At 41.7% G+C, this 19,930-nt stretch overlaps 1 protein-coding gene across 1 annotated transcript in view; it reads left to right on the top strand.

Annotated features, from left to right (window-relative positions):
• The first annotated feature begins 16,170 nt into the window (after positions 1–16,170).
• The window catches only part of LOC124799212, a 333,002-nt gene continuing 329,242 nt past the window's right edge, over positions 16,171–19,930 (top strand). The window contains exon 1 of the mRNA XM_047262783.1: positions 16,171–16,315. Coding sequence (XP_047118739.1) covers positions 16,171–16,315 — 145 coding nt within the window. The remainder of the gene's footprint in view (positions 16,316–19,930) is intronic.

Genomic DNA, 19,930 nt, shown 5'->3' with positions numbered 1-19,930 from the left:
ATTTGTATGAAGCTATTTTGCAGCCGACATTGCACTTTGCTGTGGCAATATTGCGGCTCTAGAGCTAAGGAAAATTTAATTGATTCTTTATTGGCACAGGGAATTTTGTCAATTCTTTGTGTAGGGTCATATAACTCGGTGCTAACGAGACTGGGTAAATTTAAGAGGAACGGATTTCATTTTGGGCATTACATACTGGTTTTCGAGATTAAGCTGTTTAATTTTTTTTTTGATTAAAGTAAAACTGATTACGCACACCACCTGCTCAACGACACATCACACGCTAAATTTGCGTAAGACCAACATCACGCATTTCATATTAATTGGCAAATAAAAAACACGAAAACGTTTCTAAAAGAACTTTACAACCTAAAGTCAGGATGTTGCAGAAGTAACACCAATATCCAGGAAAGGGAGTAGAAGTAATCCTCTGAATTACAGATCCTTATCATTAATATCGATATGAAGTAGGATTTCAGAACATATACTGCGATAACGTTATGAATTATCTAAAAGAAAAGAAAAGACAATTTACTGAAAAATAGCTCTAATAAAGGAAATATCGTTCTTGTGAAGCACAACTTGCTCTTTATTCTCACCAAGTAATGCGTACTATCGACTAGGAATGTCAAATTTATTCCATGTTTTTAGAGTTCCAGAAGGTTTCTGACACCGTTCCTCACAAGCAACTTCTAAATCAAATTGCGTGCGTGTGGAGTACGCCTCAGTTGTGCGACAGGATTCGTGAGTTCCTGACAGACAAGTCACAGTTCTTAGTAAATGACGGAAAGTCATCGAGTGAAACAGAAGTGGTATGTAGCGCTCCCCAAGGAGATGTTACAGGCCTCCTGGGGTTTCTGATCTACATAAACGCTTAGGCGACAATTTGAGCAGTCGTCTTAGATTGTTTGCAGATGGTGCTGTCATTGACCCTCTTGTTAAGTCATCAGATGATCAGACCCAATTGCAAAATATTTAGACAAGATATCCATATAGTGCGGAAAATGGCAACTGACTCAAAATAATGATAAGTGTGGTGTCATCCACACGTGCACTGAAAGAGGTACGCTAAATTTTGTTTACGCGATAAATCACACAGATGTAATGGCTGTAAATTCATCTAGGTACTTAGGAATTACAGAGTACGAGTAAGTTACATTGGAAAGATCGCTTAAATAATGTTGTGGTGAAAACAAACTAAAGATTGCGATTTATTGGCAGAACACTTAGAAGGTGCAACAAGTCTGTTAAATAAACTGCTTACATTGTGCTTGTCCCTCCTCTTCTGGAGTACTGCTGTGTGACAGAAGGACAGCTCGCTTTATGTTATGGCGAAACAGAGGAGACAGTGCTACTGACATGATACATGAACTCGGCTGGCAGTCATTGACATAAAGGCGTTTTTGGTTGCAGTAAGATTTCGTGAAATTTCAATCACCAAGTTTCTCCTCCGATTGTGAAAACACACTATTGACGCCCACCTACATAGGGAGAAATGATAGTCATGATAAAATACGAGAAATCAGAGCTCACATAGAAAGATTTAACTGCTCGTTTTTCCAGCAAGCCCTTCGAGAGTGAAACGGTAGAGAAATAGCTTGAAGGTAGTTCGATGAACACTCTGCCGGGCGGGCGGCCGAGGGGGCCGAGCGGTTCTAGGCGCTTCAGTCCGGAACCGCGTGACTGCTACGGTCGCAGGTTCGTATCCTGCCTCGGGCATGGATGTGTGTGATGTCCTTAGGTTACTTAGGTTTAAGTAGTTCTAAGTTCTAGGGGACTGATGACCTCAGATATTAAATCCCATAGCGCTCAGAGCCATTTCAACCATTTGAACTTTGCCAGCCACGTATTTGTGTATCGTAGAGTATTCATGTAGATGTAGTTGTAGATGTAGATTAATATTAATATTAATTAATTATAGATTAATATCCAGAGATGGTATGATGAAGGCATAAAGTCGTAAGACTAATTTATGTCGCTGTAAGGCCACGTACTTACAAGTGCTAGATAAATACTGTAGTGCGGGAGTATATTAGCAGTCAGTCTGTTAAACGTACACACATTTCGAGCAATTTTAACCTATTTGTGTATGGTAGCCTCAGTCATTACCTGAGGAGTATGCAGATCTCAAAACCATTGTCGTTATTTTACAGTAGCCACAATAAGAAGATCTAGTTTTTTCGCGACTTTTCACTTTATCATTCTAGGAAATCGTTCGCATTGCCGCTACAGGACAATTTACAAAAACAGCGACGCACCAGTAGAGTAAAGCGTAGTGCAAAACCAAAAAATGGCGTTGGCTACACCTTTTTTACCTTTAACGAAAAAACAGCGACATCTGAGATTTGGCACTTTTCGCAAACAAGAGAAATACCCTGGCATTTACGTCTTAAAAGTTTTAAGCCAAGTGCAATTCTGATATCAAAGAAAATTATGAAGATGTCTGTGAAGCACGAGTACAAAATAAGTGACACTTTCGAGCAGGTTCTTATTGTCCAAGCGACGTAACAACTATTCTATGCTGCCAATCAAAGTATTATATTTTTCACGGAGTAACACGCAACACTCTTTAGTTCATAATACCCTCCGCTAGAGTCGCTACATCTGTGACGATTCGGTACTAGTTTTTAGATTAGCCGGAAGAGGCTCTACCTCGGCCTTATTTATTGTTGCCAATGTACTGCAGTTTATCCACAACAATAATTTCCCCCGAAACTCACGAAAATACGGCAGCGAATAACGCTATACACATTAAATTCGAATTCATACCAAGAAGTGACATCATAGCAACCAATACCATTGTATCACTGAGTACAGCTGACGAATAGTGTCACGAATTCCCCTTGAAACGAAACTTACCAACTCTAGCGAACCAGGCAATGTTTCGCAAATGCTGACTATGTATGGGAATAAGATACAGGTTTTAATTAGAAGTATTCAAGGGAATTGTGTCAGGACGCAAATATCGGCTCCTCTTTGCGACTTCGGCCACTTTGTAGTAAATCATATAGAATATGAATGAAGAAGACGCCTTCGTTTTCGTTTCTAGTTTTTATTGTTTATGTGCCTCTTCAATTTTTGTATACAATACAATTACAAAACTTCGGATTATAATAAAATTCTTCGTTTTTTGTATACTGTCTGGTAACGGTATGAAGTGGTTTCCTGAAGTACCAGTTCGTGGAAGGACAAAATTCAATTGCCCATGCGCAGAACACTCCGACTGTAAATTAACTGCATCGTAATTAAACGTTCTGCCTTGAGTCTTCTTCATTATTACCGTAAAGGAAACTTGGATTCTCTTAAAGTGAATGAGTAAATCGGCTGAGATCATTGATGTATGTGGCATGTGAGAGACCTTCCCAGGTGCTGTATCTGCGAGGACAGTATCTTCAGTAACATTATTTCTGATATTTCTACTGTACAGATACAACTTTCCTGCCATACAGGTTTTCCGTTAAAGCCGACTGCAAGGAAGAAAACGAAGCAATAAATTATGGTGTAAACCATTTTCATATAAAATTATATATATGGAGACACAATATGTATGAGTGAAACAATATGTCTAATGATTTAAATGCCTTGCTACCATAGCTGGAAAGAAAACAAAACCGCACATTTTCACAAAACAGTAAGCCCTACAACACGTTATTCCTTTCTCGCAGCCAGCATTAACATAAATCCCGTACACTGTTGTTTAAAAAAATAGATAGCATATTTATGTCTGAATGTATATTAGTATATTGTGTAAAAATTTGAAGTAAACCGGTGAAGAACCTCTCGAGATTTTTGTTAAAAACCCTTCCTCTTTATGATAGTGTAGATGGACGAATTGTAGATATTACTCCGAACTGTGAGTGATTCAACTCTTTGACCGCGGCCAAAGTATTTTAAAGAACGTGTAATTGTGCCCATATTGACCAGGACATTTATTCTATCTCGTGCGGTAAGTAAAGTATAATAAGTGTGTGGCTTGCAACTACATGATATCAGTTACAGGGAATCTTTCTGCTAATATTTTGGAGTGATACTGTTCAACAGAAATATTTTGCACAAAGATCAAAATGAACTAAAATTAAGGAGCTAAGTATATACGAACGCTTTAACGATGGCAAAAAAGTCGAAATCTTGCAAATCATGTGTCGTACATAGTGTACTGTCTTCGTAAGCCAATTTATAAATGTCGTGCATAACGTGAAGTCAGTATGCTTGTTCGTGTGGTTTACTTTCAGAGCAGTCGGTTCCCTACGTTAGTCATTGCCCTATTCATTGGAAACAGCCTTCAGATAATTATTGTACGATATTATATTCTTTAGTAAAATGATTGCTGACAATTAGCAAATCGTCTTCTGTATAGAAGAAAGGCGTAAATGTAGCGTGACTTTTGCCTGAGAAGCTATTTAGAACTAGTCGGTAGCAGGACACATTTTTCTATTATTCACCGTCAAAAATGAGCGTTTTCGAAATATAGTGGAAAACGTTTAATATGAAACTGAGGGGAACGAAATTCGTCTCAAAAGAATTTTGTGTTAAACAATGGAAGCGGGAAAAACTATACCTTCAGTGTCATCAAATCTTATTGCAATACAATTATTCCGTTTCCTTCTACAGTTAAACCAAGTGGCTGCATACTTCCCATTGATGGTTGTGCTATTATTTTTTTTTGGAAAGGTGTGTTATTTTTTGCATAATGTTCTTCAGTGTTATATGTTTAACAAATAATTCGATAACGTGCCACATTTGATCCATTTCGTTATTCGTATGTTCATCCGAATAGCTGCACATATTTTTCATGATGTACTGCGTTTCTGTAATAGCGTAGACAGGAAGTGCATTGTTAATTTCATTGTCAAATTTGTCGTCGTCGTCTAATCAACGCCATTTCTTTAGTGATCTGTAAAATGTCCTCTCTCTTAATCGGTGCCATACACACGTCATCGTCGACTGCAGCAAATTCACCTAGTAAGATTATACGACAATCTAATACCGTACACTTTTTTAAATGGAACAATACCTATTGTCATTAACAAACTGGAAGTACGGTAAATTAAAATGTCGTGTCAATTCTAGCGTCCGATCAACGCGCTGGTTTTGAGCAATGACGTCATACCTAAGGCAAAGACCAGAGATGCTACACAGAAGCACTCTTTGAAATCATCCGATCCTATTTGTAAACAAAGAATATAGCATACGATAAAATTACAATCACAGTTCACATGATTAATTACTTAGCCACAAATTATACCGTAAAGAACTGAAGGTAACGAAAACAAATCACAACAAAAAATGAGAAGTACAGGTATTCGAAATAAGTTATTGTAATGCAACCAAGCGAAGAAAGCACAGAGAAAATTTAAACCCATTTAAATTTAGCACATGGCGAATTCGTAATGTTGTGAAACGCTTTAATTTTTAGTTATAATTATTGAATCTAACGGGACTACTGGAAAGTGGTAGTTTTGGGAGGGGAGAGATTAAAATGTTACAAAACAACAGGAAAAACAGGAAAATTAAATGAAAATTAACAAATAGGAAACGTAAAAAGGGCAGTAGCATGAAATATGGAGAAACCGACACAGATATCCTAAATGCAAAGTCAGTACACGAGAAAAGAAATTTCACAAAAAGTAAGAAATATTGGAATCAGTAACTAGAACTAAAGTATATAAGTCATTTCTAGTTACCGATTCCAATAGTTATTATTTTTGTGAATTTTTGTTATTTGTGTAATGTTTTTAGGAGTTCTGTATACGTTTTTCTCCATTTCATGCTATTGTTTCAAATACGTTGTTATTTATTTCATCTTTCCGTTGTATTAAATTTCAGTTTCTCTCCTCCAAAAACCCAAAAACCTCCAATTTGTTGTGGTGTCCTGTCAGATTCAGTAATTATTATTATAAATTAATACTACTTTATAATATTACGACTTCACCATGCGCTATGCTGTAATTGAGTTTAAAAGTTCTCTGTGTTTTTTTACTCTGATAAATTACGACAGTAATTTATTCCACACACTCATGCATTTCTCTTGTGTTCTGTTAGTATTTATTTCCCTTATGTTCAATTCATTTCGATATAATTCGTGGCTCAGTAAATAATCGCGTGAGTTGTGATTGTTATTTCATCGTATGCTATTATGCTGACAGTATATCGTAGCAGTCGGTCATGACGTAAACAAACGAGAAATTTAGACTGTCCAGGGGCAGATGAGCGATGAAAGGGGACAAGCCCTGCCTCCATCTCGAAGGGCTGCCATCCTACGTCCGCGTTCTGTGCTTCCACGAAAGCAGAACTGACATAATGGTCGTAAGAGTCGCTGGTCCCTTTTGCTGTGGCGAGGGTCGCATTTGAATCCCTTTATGCACCAAGATTAGTTCAAAAATGGTTCAAATGGCTCTGAGCACTATGGGACTTAACTTCTGAGGTCATCAGTCTCCTAGAACTTAGAACTACTTAAACCTAACTAACCTATCACACACACCCATGCCCGAGGCAGGATTCGAACCTGCGACCGTAGCGGTCACGCGGTTCCAGACTGTTGCGCCTAGAACCGCTCGGCCACCCGGTCGTCATCAAGATTAGTCTCTAACTCACTTCAGAATAAGAAAGACAAGCAATCCACAAGAGAAACCAAACTGGAGTACACCAAACATTTAGCAGTGGCTACTGTGTAATTGTTTGTTGGGGTTGGCAGTGGTGGTTCAGGCTCGACCTCTACCGGTATCGTACACAACCATGATTCAAAACACTCCCCATCTAAAACTACCACGATATAGTGTCTACATAATGCATTCTTTTGTTTACAAATATTGTCCGCTGCTATTAAAGGTTGCCTCTACATAGCATTCTTGCTTCTGGGATGACGTCATTGCTCAAAGCAGGCGAATGGAATCGGGCACTGGAATTTATCCAAAATGTCAGTGATGTTTGTTGTAGGATTCTAGAGTGAGTCTTTTACGAGATATTGTATTTTGAAAAGTTTCCACTCCGATACTTGTATGTGCCATTCAGTCTGCGTAGTTTCTAGGTACGATGTTGATTGTTTGCTTACTTCGAGTTTGCGTGTTCCTTGGGTGCTTTGCGACTTGCTAATCACTTAGTGTGTGATATTTCAAGCAGTAGGTCACGAGTGAACGATGGTATTTACCAATACAGAAAAAGTCGAGATTCCCATGATGTATGGAGAGTGTAGGAAGAATGTAGTTCTTTCTTGACCGCTGTGTGCGGCAAGATAAACCAACAGACGTCATCCGTCTCGAGAATGAGATTTTCCTCTGCAGCGGAGTGTGCCCTGATATGAAACATGCTCGCAGATTAAAACTGTGTGGCGGGCCGAGACTCGAACTTGCCTTTCTCGGGCAAGTGCTCTGACATCTAAGCTACCCAAGCACGACTCAAGCCCCCTCCTCGCAGCTTTACTCCCGCCAGTACCATCTCGGCAGTTATTTATCAATGTCTTCTACCAGTTACGTGAAAGTGGTAGTGTGACACTTAGACGACGCAACGAAAAGGAAGTTAATATTTTTGCTGCTGTTGCAGTTGATCCGCACGTTAGCTCCCGCGCAATCGCACGAGAAATTGGCATGTGAGGAAAGTGTCCTACACATTCTCCATTGGCATAGGCTGCATCCTTGTCAAGAGCTGCATGAAAACGATTACGAGAACTGTGTTAACTTCTGTACATGGACATTAAAACAGGATACCCCAGATGTATCACGTATCTCGTTTAGTGACGGATACACATTTACCAGTGATGCCTAGGTTGTTGTTGTTGTTGTTGTGGTCTTCAGTCCTGAGATGGTTTGATGCAGCTCTCCATGCTACTCTATCCTGTGCAAGCCTCTTCATCTCCCAGTACCTACTGCAGCCTACATCCTTCTGAATCTGCTTAATGTATTCATCTCTTGGTCTCCCTCTACGATTTTTACCCTCCATGCTGCCCTCCAGTACTAAATTGGTGATCCCTAGATGCCTCAGATCATGTAGTACCAACCGATCACTTCTTCTAGTCAAGTTGTGCCACAAACACCTCTTCTCTCCAATTCTATTCAATACCTCCTCATTAGTTATGTGATCTACCCATCTAATCTTCAGCATTCTTCTGTAGCACCACATTTAGAAAGCTTCTTTTCTCTTCTTGTCTAAACTATTAATCGTCCGTGTTTCACTTCCATACATGGCTACACTCCATACAAATACTTTCAGAAACGATTTCCTGACACTTAAATCAATACTCGATGTTAACAATTTTTTTTTCTTCAGAAACGCTTTCCTTGCCATTGCCAGTCTACATTTTATATCCTCTCTACTTCCACCATCATCAGTTATTTTGCTCCCCAAATAGCAAAACTCCTTTACTACTTTAAGTGTCTCATTTCCTAATCTAATTCCCGCAGCATCACCCGACTTAATTCGACTACATTCCATTATCCTCGTTTTTCTTTTGTTGATGTTCATCTTATACCCTCCTTTCAAGACACTGTCCATTCCGTTCAACTGCTCTTCCAAGTCCTTTGCTGTCTCTGACACAATTTCAATGTCATCGGCGAACCTCAAAGTTTTTATTTCTTCTCCATGGATTTTAATACCTACGCCGAAATTTTCTTTCGTTTCCTTTACTGCTTGCTCAATATACAGATTGAATAGCATCGGGGAGAGGCTATAACCCTGTCTCACTCCCTTCCCAACCACTGCTTCCCTTTCATGCCCCTCGACTCTTATAACTGCCATGTGCTTTCTGTACAAATTGTATACAGCCTTTCGCTCCCTGTGTTTTACTCCTGTCACCTTCAGAATTTGAAAGAAAGTATTCCAGTCAACTTTCTCAAAAGCTTTCTCTAAGTCTACAAATGCTAGAAACTTAGGTTTGCCTTTCCTTAATCTTTCTTCTAACAAGGGAACCTCCCCATCGCACCCCCCTCAGATTCAGTTATAAGTTGGCACAGTGGATAGGTCTTGATAAACTGAACACAGATCAATTGAGAAAACAGGAAGAAGTTGTGTGGAACTGTGAAAAAATAAGCAAAATATACAAACTGAGTAGTCCATGGGCGACATAAGCAACATAATGGAGAATGCGAACTTAGGCGTGCTGTGGCCCCGTGGTAGCGTTAGCAGGTTCAAGTCTTCCCTCGACTGAAAATTTTACTTTCTTTATTTTTGCATAGTTATTATCTGTCCGTTCGTTCATTGACATCTCTGTTCACTGTAATAAGTTTAGTGTCTGTGTTTTGCGACCGCATCGCAAAACCGTGCGATTAGTAGACGAAAGGACGTGCCTCTCCAATGGGAACAGAAAACATTTGATTGCAAGATCATAGGCCAACCGATTCCTCCACAGCAAAACACATCTGATATATTCTATACGACACTGGTCACGGCATGTGCGTCACATGACAGGAATATGTTGTCGACCCACCTAACTTGTACACTTGGCGAATGGGTACAAAGATTCTTCTACCTTGCCCGATTTAGGTTTTCCTGTGGATGTGATAATCACTCCCAAAAAAGTGATGAAAACATAAGAGTTTGTCACATAAACTGAAAATAAAAAATTAAACTTTTCGCTCGATGGAAGATTTGAACCAAGGACCTTTCGTTCCGCAGCTGCTCACGTTACCACGAGACCACGTCGCTCCCGTTTTCCCGTTCTCCTTAATGTTGCTTATCTTTCCTTGAACTACTCAGTTTGTATATTTTGCTTATTTTTTCACAGTTACACACAACTTCTTCCTGTTTTCTCAATTGATCTGTGTTCGGTTTTTCAAGGCCTATCCACTGTGCCAACTTATAACTAAATCTGAGGGGGGTGCGATGGGGAGGTTCCCTTGTAAGATAAGTCGTAGGGTCAGTATTGCCTCACGTGTTCCAACATTTCTACGGAATCCAAACTGATCTTCCCCGAGGTCGGCTTCTACTAGTTTTTCCATTCGTCTGTAAAGAATTCGCGTTAGTATTTTGCAGCTTAGGTAGACCGCCGAAACATACACTCTACTGACAATCCCCGTTGGCTTTGTCTGGTGGAACGTCAGCGTTCATGGAGTGTATGTGTGTGGTGTGGGATACTGAACCATTAACTCATAGGCTCAGTTTTTATAGAATTGACACAAGTATTGCAGCCCCCTAACAGACCACCTTCCACGGAGGCTAGAAGATGTTTCTTCAGACTAGGAGGAACCTGTGGTACCAACATGATGGATGTCGAGCCCATAGTGCACGAAATGCTACAGCATGTCTTCACAAATTGTTTCTAAATCGTTGGACTGGACACAGAGAACCTGTACCTTTGCCAGCCTGTTCCCCGGATTTGACGTCTGTAGACATTTTTCTATGGAGAAAGCTGAAAGCCGCTATCTGCAAGGACATACTGGCTGCACCCGGTGGTATGCAACAACGTATTACTGCAGGTTGCTCAGACACTTCCGCTGAAATGCTATCATGTGTGCAGCAATCGTTACACACCAGAACAGAAGCGTGTATTGCAACTGCCGGTGGTTATTTTGAACAGAACCTTTGATGGTCAGTTGTCTTGTTACTGGTCAGAATCCACATAACTAGTGTATGCACTTATGTTGTTTTTTAGTGTGTGCTATCACAGCTGTTGTACAACGTCGGTGTGCAAACTTTCAAAATACTGACATCTTGTAAACGACTCGCACTAGAATCCTGCAACGAACACCACTGACATTCTGATTTACCCTACATTTAATTTGTTAATGTCAATAGGCATTGCTATATTTAAACAAGTGTATGCTTCCACAAAAAATATCACAGTCTGTTGATTGGCTAACAGTACGAGCCTCTGATTAATAACTCATTACGTGAAAACCCCACATCAATAAAACTTTCAATTTCTGCAATATTTGCAGTGCAAGTTTTAGATTATTCATCCTGATGAGGTGGCCCTTGTTTTTCCAGTCTGATTTTTCTTTGTGCTACCTCATATTTTGGTTCTATTGCACAAAAACATTTGTTGTGTGCAATTTGGGCTCAACAGGAAAATGGGACGGTGTCCCCTATCCCTCTGCATGTTTAACAAGCATAAAAATCATATTTATTTTTAATCTCAAAAATATATTCCAGAAGATGCTAATTAAAAAATAACTTTAGTACTTCAAACTCCGTTATTAATACTGATGTGCTACCATTAGTGATGATGCAGTCTATCTTCAATACATGGGCGATTGGCAGAGTCTCCCAAGTAGAGGTAAATTAATAATGAAGTTGAACGTAAGACATAGCAATAAAAAAAGGATCCTACCGAACATCCGAATAAATGGAATCTCAGCAGCGTTACGTAAGGTGGAATAAGGCACTAAAGATCCTTAATCTCTCCCTACTCAGGGGAATGAATGAAAAATTTAAAAAAATGTCGTGAGCCTGGATGTGTTGCTGTCAGCATAGTGTGTCAGAAAATGTTCGCAACGGCCCCTCGATGCCCTATAGACGTAATAAGCGGGAGGACATGCTATTGAGTAGCCTGAAGTGTTTAATTACAAAACATAATTATGTTTAACATTGCCTGTGATTGCGGAAGCGGTAGAAGTACAAGTGTGAGAGTCGACACTATACGGCGTCCAGTGGTATCCCTACTTTCATGGTAGTATCATACATGCGAAAGTGAGTGTATCAGATACGTTTTCACGACCAAACTACTGATACGATTCCTATGAAGTTTGGTATTAGCTTCAATCCTGAGGGAGAACATAGGCTACTTTAGAAAGGATGTAGATTTACTGATTTGAAGGAACTTACGAGAATTAGGAAAGTATTTACCCTTCGAAAAAGCTCTTTACTGTTTGACTTTCGAACTTTATCAGATTTGTGACAGTGGTTTTATTAGTCCGCCCCTGGTTGCTGAGTGGTCAGCGCGACAGAATGTTATTCCTAACGGCCCGGGTTCGATTTCCGGCTGGGTTGGAGATTTTCTCCGCTCAGGGATTGGGTGTTGTGTTGTCCTTAACATCATGCTTTCATCCCCATCGACACGAAAGTCGCCGAAGTGGCGTCAACTCGATAGACTTGTACCAGACGAACGGTCTACCCGACCGGAGGCCCTAGCCACTCAACATTTCCATTTCCAATGGTTTCATTTGTTGATATGTTCTACATAATACCATTCAACTGGTTAAATTTTACTTATGTTAGCGGCGGCGTAGTGTACTGATGTTAGCAACGACCGTTGAATGCTGGGACTTACGTCACGTTGCCCGCCCGGTTGGCCGTGCGGTCTAACGCACGGTCTTCCGGAGTGGGAAGGAGCGGATGGTCGCCGGCACGAATCTGCCTGGCGGGCTTGTGTTGAGGTCCGGTGAGCCGCCCAGTCTGTGGATGGTTTTTAGGCGGTTTTCCATCTGCGGGCTGGTTCCCCTTATTCCGCCTCAGCTACACTATGTCTGCGATTGTTGGGCAAACAAGTTCTCCACGAACGCGTACACCACCATTACTCTACCACGCAAACATAGGGGTTACACTCGTCTGGTGTGAGACGTTCCCTGGGGGCGTCCACCGGGGGCCGAACCGCACAATAACCCTGGGTTCGGTGTGGGCGGCGGAGGCGTGAAGTGGACTGCGGCAGTCGTCGTGGGGTTGTGAACCACTGCGGCTGCGGCGGGGATGGAGCCTCTCAGTCGTTTCTAGGCTCCCAGTTAACATACAACATACGTCATGTTGGTGTTAGCCAATCGGGTGATAGTACACGGTATCCAGTGACATCTACTGTTTTTGTTTTCGCGAAATATGCTAATGCATTACAATGTTCGATTTATGAGGATAATTAATTCACTGAGCGGACATTGGTACATAGAGGAACCTGTCAGACATAGATCAGGAACAGCATTAATCATTTACTTCACGGTCAACACAAAAAACTATTCTCCTTGTTCAGTATGGTTGGGTTTTCAAAGAGTATTGATATCTTGGCAATGAATTTCTAGCGTTTTATTAATTATGATTTTGTATGTGTGCTCAGGTTTCCCGAGACGATCTCCACATGGGCAGTCTGTTTGACCATTCTACTTTAAAGAAAACATTTTTCGTAGCATAATTAACGTGTCTGACACTAAAACTTTGTGCGTACATTCCGCTACGGACACGGTGTTAATGCGTGTGGCGCCTGGTAGGCCTGCTACTCACATGATATTAACAAACACCGTAACCAAGCAGTTTAAGAGAGGTTTTCCCGTTGGTGGAACAGTTTTAGAAGTTCCTACTGCTTGCGTGAAAGACATACATATTACAATTTGCGCATTAGGCAAGATCTGAACTTAAACGACCGACCAGTGTTTGTCCTCTTCGAGGAATTGGAAGTCCCGATCGATCACGGCAAAATAATCATGTTTATTTGGAGATAAATTAGCTATTATCGGCTAAAGTCTGATTGGCTGTCTGCATCTGGGTTGCGACTGCTTATAGTGAATTCCCAGATTCGACAGTCGTTGCCAACATCAGCACACGACACCGCACTGCCTTAAGTAAAATTTTACCATTCAACGCAAAGAATTCAATGATTATATAATCCTCAACGTGTTTAATTCATACTATCCTACTTATATTATGAAATGCAAAAGTAACTCTGTCTTTTACATTTTCACAACTAAACCACTGAAAATTTCGATTAAATTTGGGGTGGAGATAGCTTTAATCCTGAGGAAGAATACAAGTTGCTTTAGAAAGCAGACGAAAAAACATCGAGCCCCTAGATAGTGAAGTAGGGAATGGAACAGTTTTTTACACCAGTTGCTAAAAAGTTATTATATTTATTGCAAACCGAACACATTGAATACTACTGTAGCACAATGCATAGATAACTGCTGCCGCCCACGCCCCTGCGCACACACGCAGAGTCGGTATGTTAGGGATAACGGTTATCACTGAAACAACTGGTTTTCGGTTATATTGATTTCTTCCACGCCAGTTTATCCTGACTGTTAAAACCGCTCGAAATAAGCGGTTTCCGAAATAACCGATTTTCGGATTTTATTCCTGTTACTTCGTGTAATAGACGTAGAAACCGTGCAAAGTTTGAAAAATTTTGACTCTCTCAGACTGAGGGTACATAGAATCAAAACATTAAATTAAACAGACAAATAAAAGAAAAGTTAGTCCATCGATTGTATGCTGCTTTTCTCTAAAAGTGATAAGTGACTGAATACTACAAAACTTCACCAGTATTCTCCTATTGATTGTAATTTTTCGAAACTCTGCTCAAAAATCATGCTGTAATTCGGGACCATACTACTGTTTCTGCTTTACGAGTAATCAGTGCTAGGGGGTGAGAACTGAGGTTGAAGAACTCTATTATTCGTGTTGATTTGTTCGTGTTCAACAACTACAAGCATGTCATGTAGACACAGGAAGCAGATCAGCTACTTTCTATTTTTATTGTATACTATGAATGAATTGTTACGAACTTTTTACTTTATTACTGCTACCATATTTTCCTTTCCCTTTTAATAATTCACAGAAAAGGCAGACAACTCTTAAATCTTTTAAAGCAAATGAAGCACTGCATTGCATTGCTACGTCACTTCGAAAAAAATATTTCCATCCTAGGGGTAGTTGCCATTCTGCAATACAACGGATGTCCGATGACGACAGCGAGAAACTGGCGTAAAGATCAGAGTAGTTAACCTTTCATACCTATCGTCCACTTTTGTATCTCTACTAGCAGTAAAATTTTCTAACCACCCAGTGGTTCAACAGTAATGGGGATTCGTAAAGTTGAGAAGTAACTTCATAAAATTTATAAAGCAGAATTACAGTAAGTTATACCATATAATTATAATTACTTATCAAATACTTGGCTCAAAACTTTTTGAAATCCTGATGAAAACGTTTTTAAAAACGCTACCGCTTACGGCCCGCCATAAAAATGGAGTGCAAGGACCAGGTTCACTACTACTGGTATAGACCAAGTGGGAGGGGGGGAGGGGGGGCTATGTTACACACTGCAGATAAAGGCGTGCCTTAAGCCACTACAGCAGGGACAGTCCTGGCTCAGAACTGCTATACCAGTTTCTCTGACATGTGTTTGTTGCTCGTTTCTTTCAGCATTGTTATTAAAATGGCACTGCTCACTTTCCGTATTTCTTATAATAACGCAATAGTTTGAACCTATGTCAATTTTGGCAACGGCGTTGCCGCAGTTGTTCCACCGGTTCCCGTGAGATCACCGAAGTTAAGCACTGTCGGGCGTGGTCGGCACTTGGACGGATGACTATCCAGGCCGCCATGCGCTGTTGCCATTTTTCGGGGTGCATTCAGCCTCATGATGCCAATTGAGGAGCTACTCAACCGAATAGTAGCGGTTTCGGTCAAGAATACCAACATAACGACCGGGAGAGCGGTGTGCTGACCACACGCCCCTCCTATCCGCATCCTCCTCTAAGGATGACACGGCGGTCGGATGGTCCCGGTAGGCCCCTCGTGGCCTGACGACGAATAAAAATTACTCCTATTTTTTAAAAAAGGATTTATTTAAAGTCGAAAATTTTACACTGGTGCTATGGCTAACTGATATTTCGGTTTTTTACTCATTTATTAGTATACCGGTCACTAAGACCAAAGACGCGGATAAGTAAGTAAGTATTAGTATACTGAAAATATCGGTAATTCATAACTAAAATACCGGAATCACTTTTGACCGGTCGGTTTTTCCCATCCTAAGCTGCGTGTGCTGCCGCATCGAGCAGAGCGTGGAGAGGGGGGGAGGGGGGGGGGAGGGGTGTCAGTGCTCATCGCGGTATATGCTTACTCGTGATTGTTTTGCGGCTGTCGTTCTTGCCGTACAATAGCTTATTTTCTCACCATCGCTCATTACTCGTCGTAGCAGAACTACTGATACGCGAGCGCAGTAGCGCGTAAGAGCTAGTTGTTTGTAAGTGTATGTAACTTCTTTTCCTGAGAGATAGCAAGGAAAGGACTGTTTCAAAACATAATGTAGATACTGACACAGCTGAGAAAGTGACTTGTTATTGGCACCTAGGGCTTTCTAGAAAACAATTAATGTTTCCTGATAAACACGATCTCCACAGATAATCAAGATTTTCGCTCCGCTAAGGGTTTTGTATCACTGGCCCGCGTCAACAAGCCGCCATTCGTCGCTTCGTTGCGAGATACCGAGGAAGGGAAGCAACCGCGCCTGTCCTAACTGAAAGACACGCTATGAGGATGTCGCATCTCTCTCTGGTCGCAGTTCTGCTGGCTGTTACCAGTCCAGTGCTGTGTCTCGAGTGGTGGAAAACCGCAATAATCTACCAGATATACCCCAAGTCTTTCAAGGATTCTGATGGCGATGGCGTCGGCGACCTTCGTGGTAAGTACCAGCGTATTTTCTCAACGAATTAACTTTAGACTTGGTTCAGACCTTGTTATTAGGCTCAATGCCCTACAGACGTGACCATTATCGGTTGAAAGATTCTTTTCATGTTTCCAGCAACTAATAATGGTGAAACTTGTCTTCTGTGTATGACAATGAAAAAGAAAAAAAAAAACTCCGCGATCAGACTCAGAGAACCAAGCGATGCCGACTGGCTACCTTATTATCCTCTACTATATGGAGTCGTCGTTGAGCAGTATGGAGAGGCATGGGATCAGCACACCGCTTTCCTGATCGTTGTCAGCTTTCCAGACCTTGGAGCCATTACCCCCATTCAAAATATTACTTTAATTACCTTCATGTGGCTGAGTGCATCTCGTTGCAGTTCTCCCATCAAGAAAGGTCCTTCGTAGTATTGGGAAATGAAGCTGGGACCACTATAGAATAGTCACAGAGGTGACCGCTCAGTTACAAATTTGTGTCCTACAATACGCAAATAAATTTCGTCATTGGATCATCATCGGTCACTATTTACATCAACAAGCGGTTTTCGTTTCATCCAAAAACAAATTAACTTCATTGGCCTGGAAACAGCACTTTCCCTATTTTGCTTGTTTAGTACCCACGAGGGCGTATTGAAAAGTAATCCCTCCGAGTTTTTTGTATTAAAGATCTTAAATCATTTAAATGAAACAAACGTCATTAACATTCTACATCTACATTCTTCATGTTTACGTATTTGCAGCCCTCCGCCTGCAGAGGGCTCTGAAGTGTAGTGTGAATATCGCAGTGTGTAACGTAACTATGTCGCTGCGTGAGAAACAGCACGCTGTAATCGAGTTGCGAGTTCGAATATTTCGTTTCAACACGGAGCACCCTCTCCACCACACACGACCACTGAGACTTCTGAAACAATCCGCCGCCTTGGGTTTACCGTCATCGATCATCCTCCATACAGTTCCGACATGGGCACATACGATTTTCATCTGTTTCCAGAACTTAAAGAACACTTTCGAGGACTTCACTTTAGCAGTGATGAAGCGGTACTAGCAGAGGTGACGTGATGGCTCTGTCAAGAAAGTTGAACATTCTACAGTGATGGTGTCAACAACCTGGTCTCTAGTTGGGAGATCTTAAAGCTTAAGAAGCTTTAAGAGTTTTCGCACAAAAAAGTCGGAGGCATTAGTTTTCAGTACTCTCGCGTAAAAATAGTACGTTTTCACGTTTTCTTTGTCATTGAAACCTCAATTTTTTATTTCCAGGCGTCCGTAATTTATCGCAATTGGACATCTAATACGCTTGGATCTACTGTCGCCTTAAAAACGGTTTCCTAGTCTAGTGCATGTCTGACACTGATTTTATTGTTCACTACTCATTTTCAGCAGTATACATTTACGGGGATAACGTAGCTTAGTTTGTACGAACCAGTTATTAGACTCAACTATCTATCGTGAGTTCGTGTTTTTTTTTCAGTTGTTTTGTCGCTAGTTTAACGTACCTATTAACTGCGATGTTGCCAATCGACCATGGTCTCATGAACAAGCTTGGCTGTTGAACGCTACTGTCTACTTTTAAAAGTAATTGCAGCTCGGTTATATTTCATGCTAGACGTCACTGACACACGTGTACTCTATTACATGCCCTCACTATAATCGTCACACATGTCGGTCATCTTCCTCCACAGAGATGGAAGGCGTCGAACACTATCAGCGCACCTGTCACGGTCGATGTCTTGGAAGCACCGCCCTATGGCACAGATGATGTCGTCTCTTGTACTGTAGCACGTGCCACGAAGTGGTTCCTTCATTTCAGAGAGCAGGTCGTAATTGCACGTATTCCTATCTGGTGAATACGGTGTATGTTCCAGTATCTCCCACGAAAGCAGGAACTCTTGTACTGGGTTCACCATGTGGCTACGTGCACTGCCATCAAGGACGACGGGATGCAGTTCAAAAATGTTCAAATGTGTGTGAAATCGTATGGGACTTAACTGCTAAGGTCATCAGTCCCCAAGCTTACACATTACTTAACCTAAATTATGACGGGATGCAATGTTTGAAGGAAACACTGTTGTGCGCTCTAGCTAAGTGCCACTTCAATACTGACCTATGGACACTGTTCGTGATTCCAAAACATATTGTTATCACGCTCGAACTTGTCTTCCGCACTTCCAGAAAATGTACAGAGCAGCTATCTGACCACAGTTGTCGCCGCTCACTGCACTGCTTCAACTGACCTGCTACAGCGGGAATGCGTCACCTCGGTTCCCAGAACTCCTGAAGATAGACGTTGACTGTGGATATTGTATCACAGACACAGTCCCTTTGACTGTTCAGAGATTTCACTAAACCCGCCCAAAGACGTAAACAACCACGCATGAGCAGCGCCTATTAGACGGAGGGGGTCCGACAGCCGATCAGTTCCAGTCGTTCCACCAGGAAGGAGGTACACGTTTCGTATTGTCTGTAGTGCAACCACGCCTATATGGTCAATACCGCTATTCGATCGCGTCCGCATTGTTACTTTGAGCCAAGAAGGGCTTTCAACAAGGGTAGAGTCCAGGCGCCTCGGAGTGAACCAAAGCGATGTTGTTCGGACATGGAGGAGATAACAGAGAGTACAGAGAGACCGGGACTGTCAATGACAGGCCTCGCTTCGGCCGCCCAAGGGCTACTATTACAGTGGATGTTCGCTACCTACGGATTATGACTCGGAGGACAACAACGCCACCATGTTGAATAATGCTTTTCGTGCAGCCACAGGACGTCGTGTTACGTCTCAAACTGTGCGCCATAGGTTACATGATGCGGAACTTCACTAATGATAGGGACCGATGACCTCAGTAGTTTGGTCCCATAAGACCTTACCACAGATTTACAAAATGCCACTCCTGACGTCCATGGCGAGGTCCATCTTTCCAAACACGACACCATGCAGCGCGGTACAGATGGGCCCAACAACATGCCGAATGGACAGCTCAGGATTGGCATCACGTTCTCTTCACCGATGAGTGTCAAAAAGGCCTTCAACCAGACAATCATCAGACACGTGTTTGGAGGCAACCCGGTCAGGCTGAACGCCTTAGACACACTGTCCAGCGAGTGCACCATGGTGGAGGTGCCCTGCTGTTTTGGGGTGGCATTATGTGCGGCCGACGTACGTCGTTGGTGGCCATGGAAGGCGCCGTAACGGCTGTACCATACGTGAATGCCATCCTCCGACCGACAGTGCAATCACATCGGCAGCATAATGACTGTTGTGTTGGCAGAAGAGCTAACACTGTTTTTCTAGAGGAGGCCGAAATGCACACGTTTAATTACACGCTGACTGGCGTGAGGTCTGGAACAGGACAATATCTTGAGAATTGCAAATAAAGTAATTAGTTGATATAATAGTTAACTTTAATCCACAATTGTAGAACATCTCTCGTTACGGTACATGCTTCATAATATTAATTATCAATTGAATACGGCGCCTTGCTAGGTGGTAGCAAATGTAGCTGAAGGCTATGCTAACTATCGTCTTGGCAAATGAGAGCGTATTTGTCAGTGAACCATTGCTATGAACGTCGGCTGTACAACTGGGGCGAGTGCCAGTACGTCTCTCTAGACC

Source organism: Schistocerca piceifrons, chromosome 1, assembly GCF_021461385.2.
Source record: "Schistocerca piceifrons isolate TAMUIC-IGC-003096 chromosome 1, iqSchPice1.1, whole genome shotgun sequence".
Taxonomy (NCBI): Eukaryota; Metazoa; Arthropoda; class Insecta; order Orthoptera; family Acrididae; genus Schistocerca; species Schistocerca piceifrons.
Note: the sequence above shows the minus strand (reverse complement) of the source record. Positions and strands in the feature narration are given on the sequence as shown.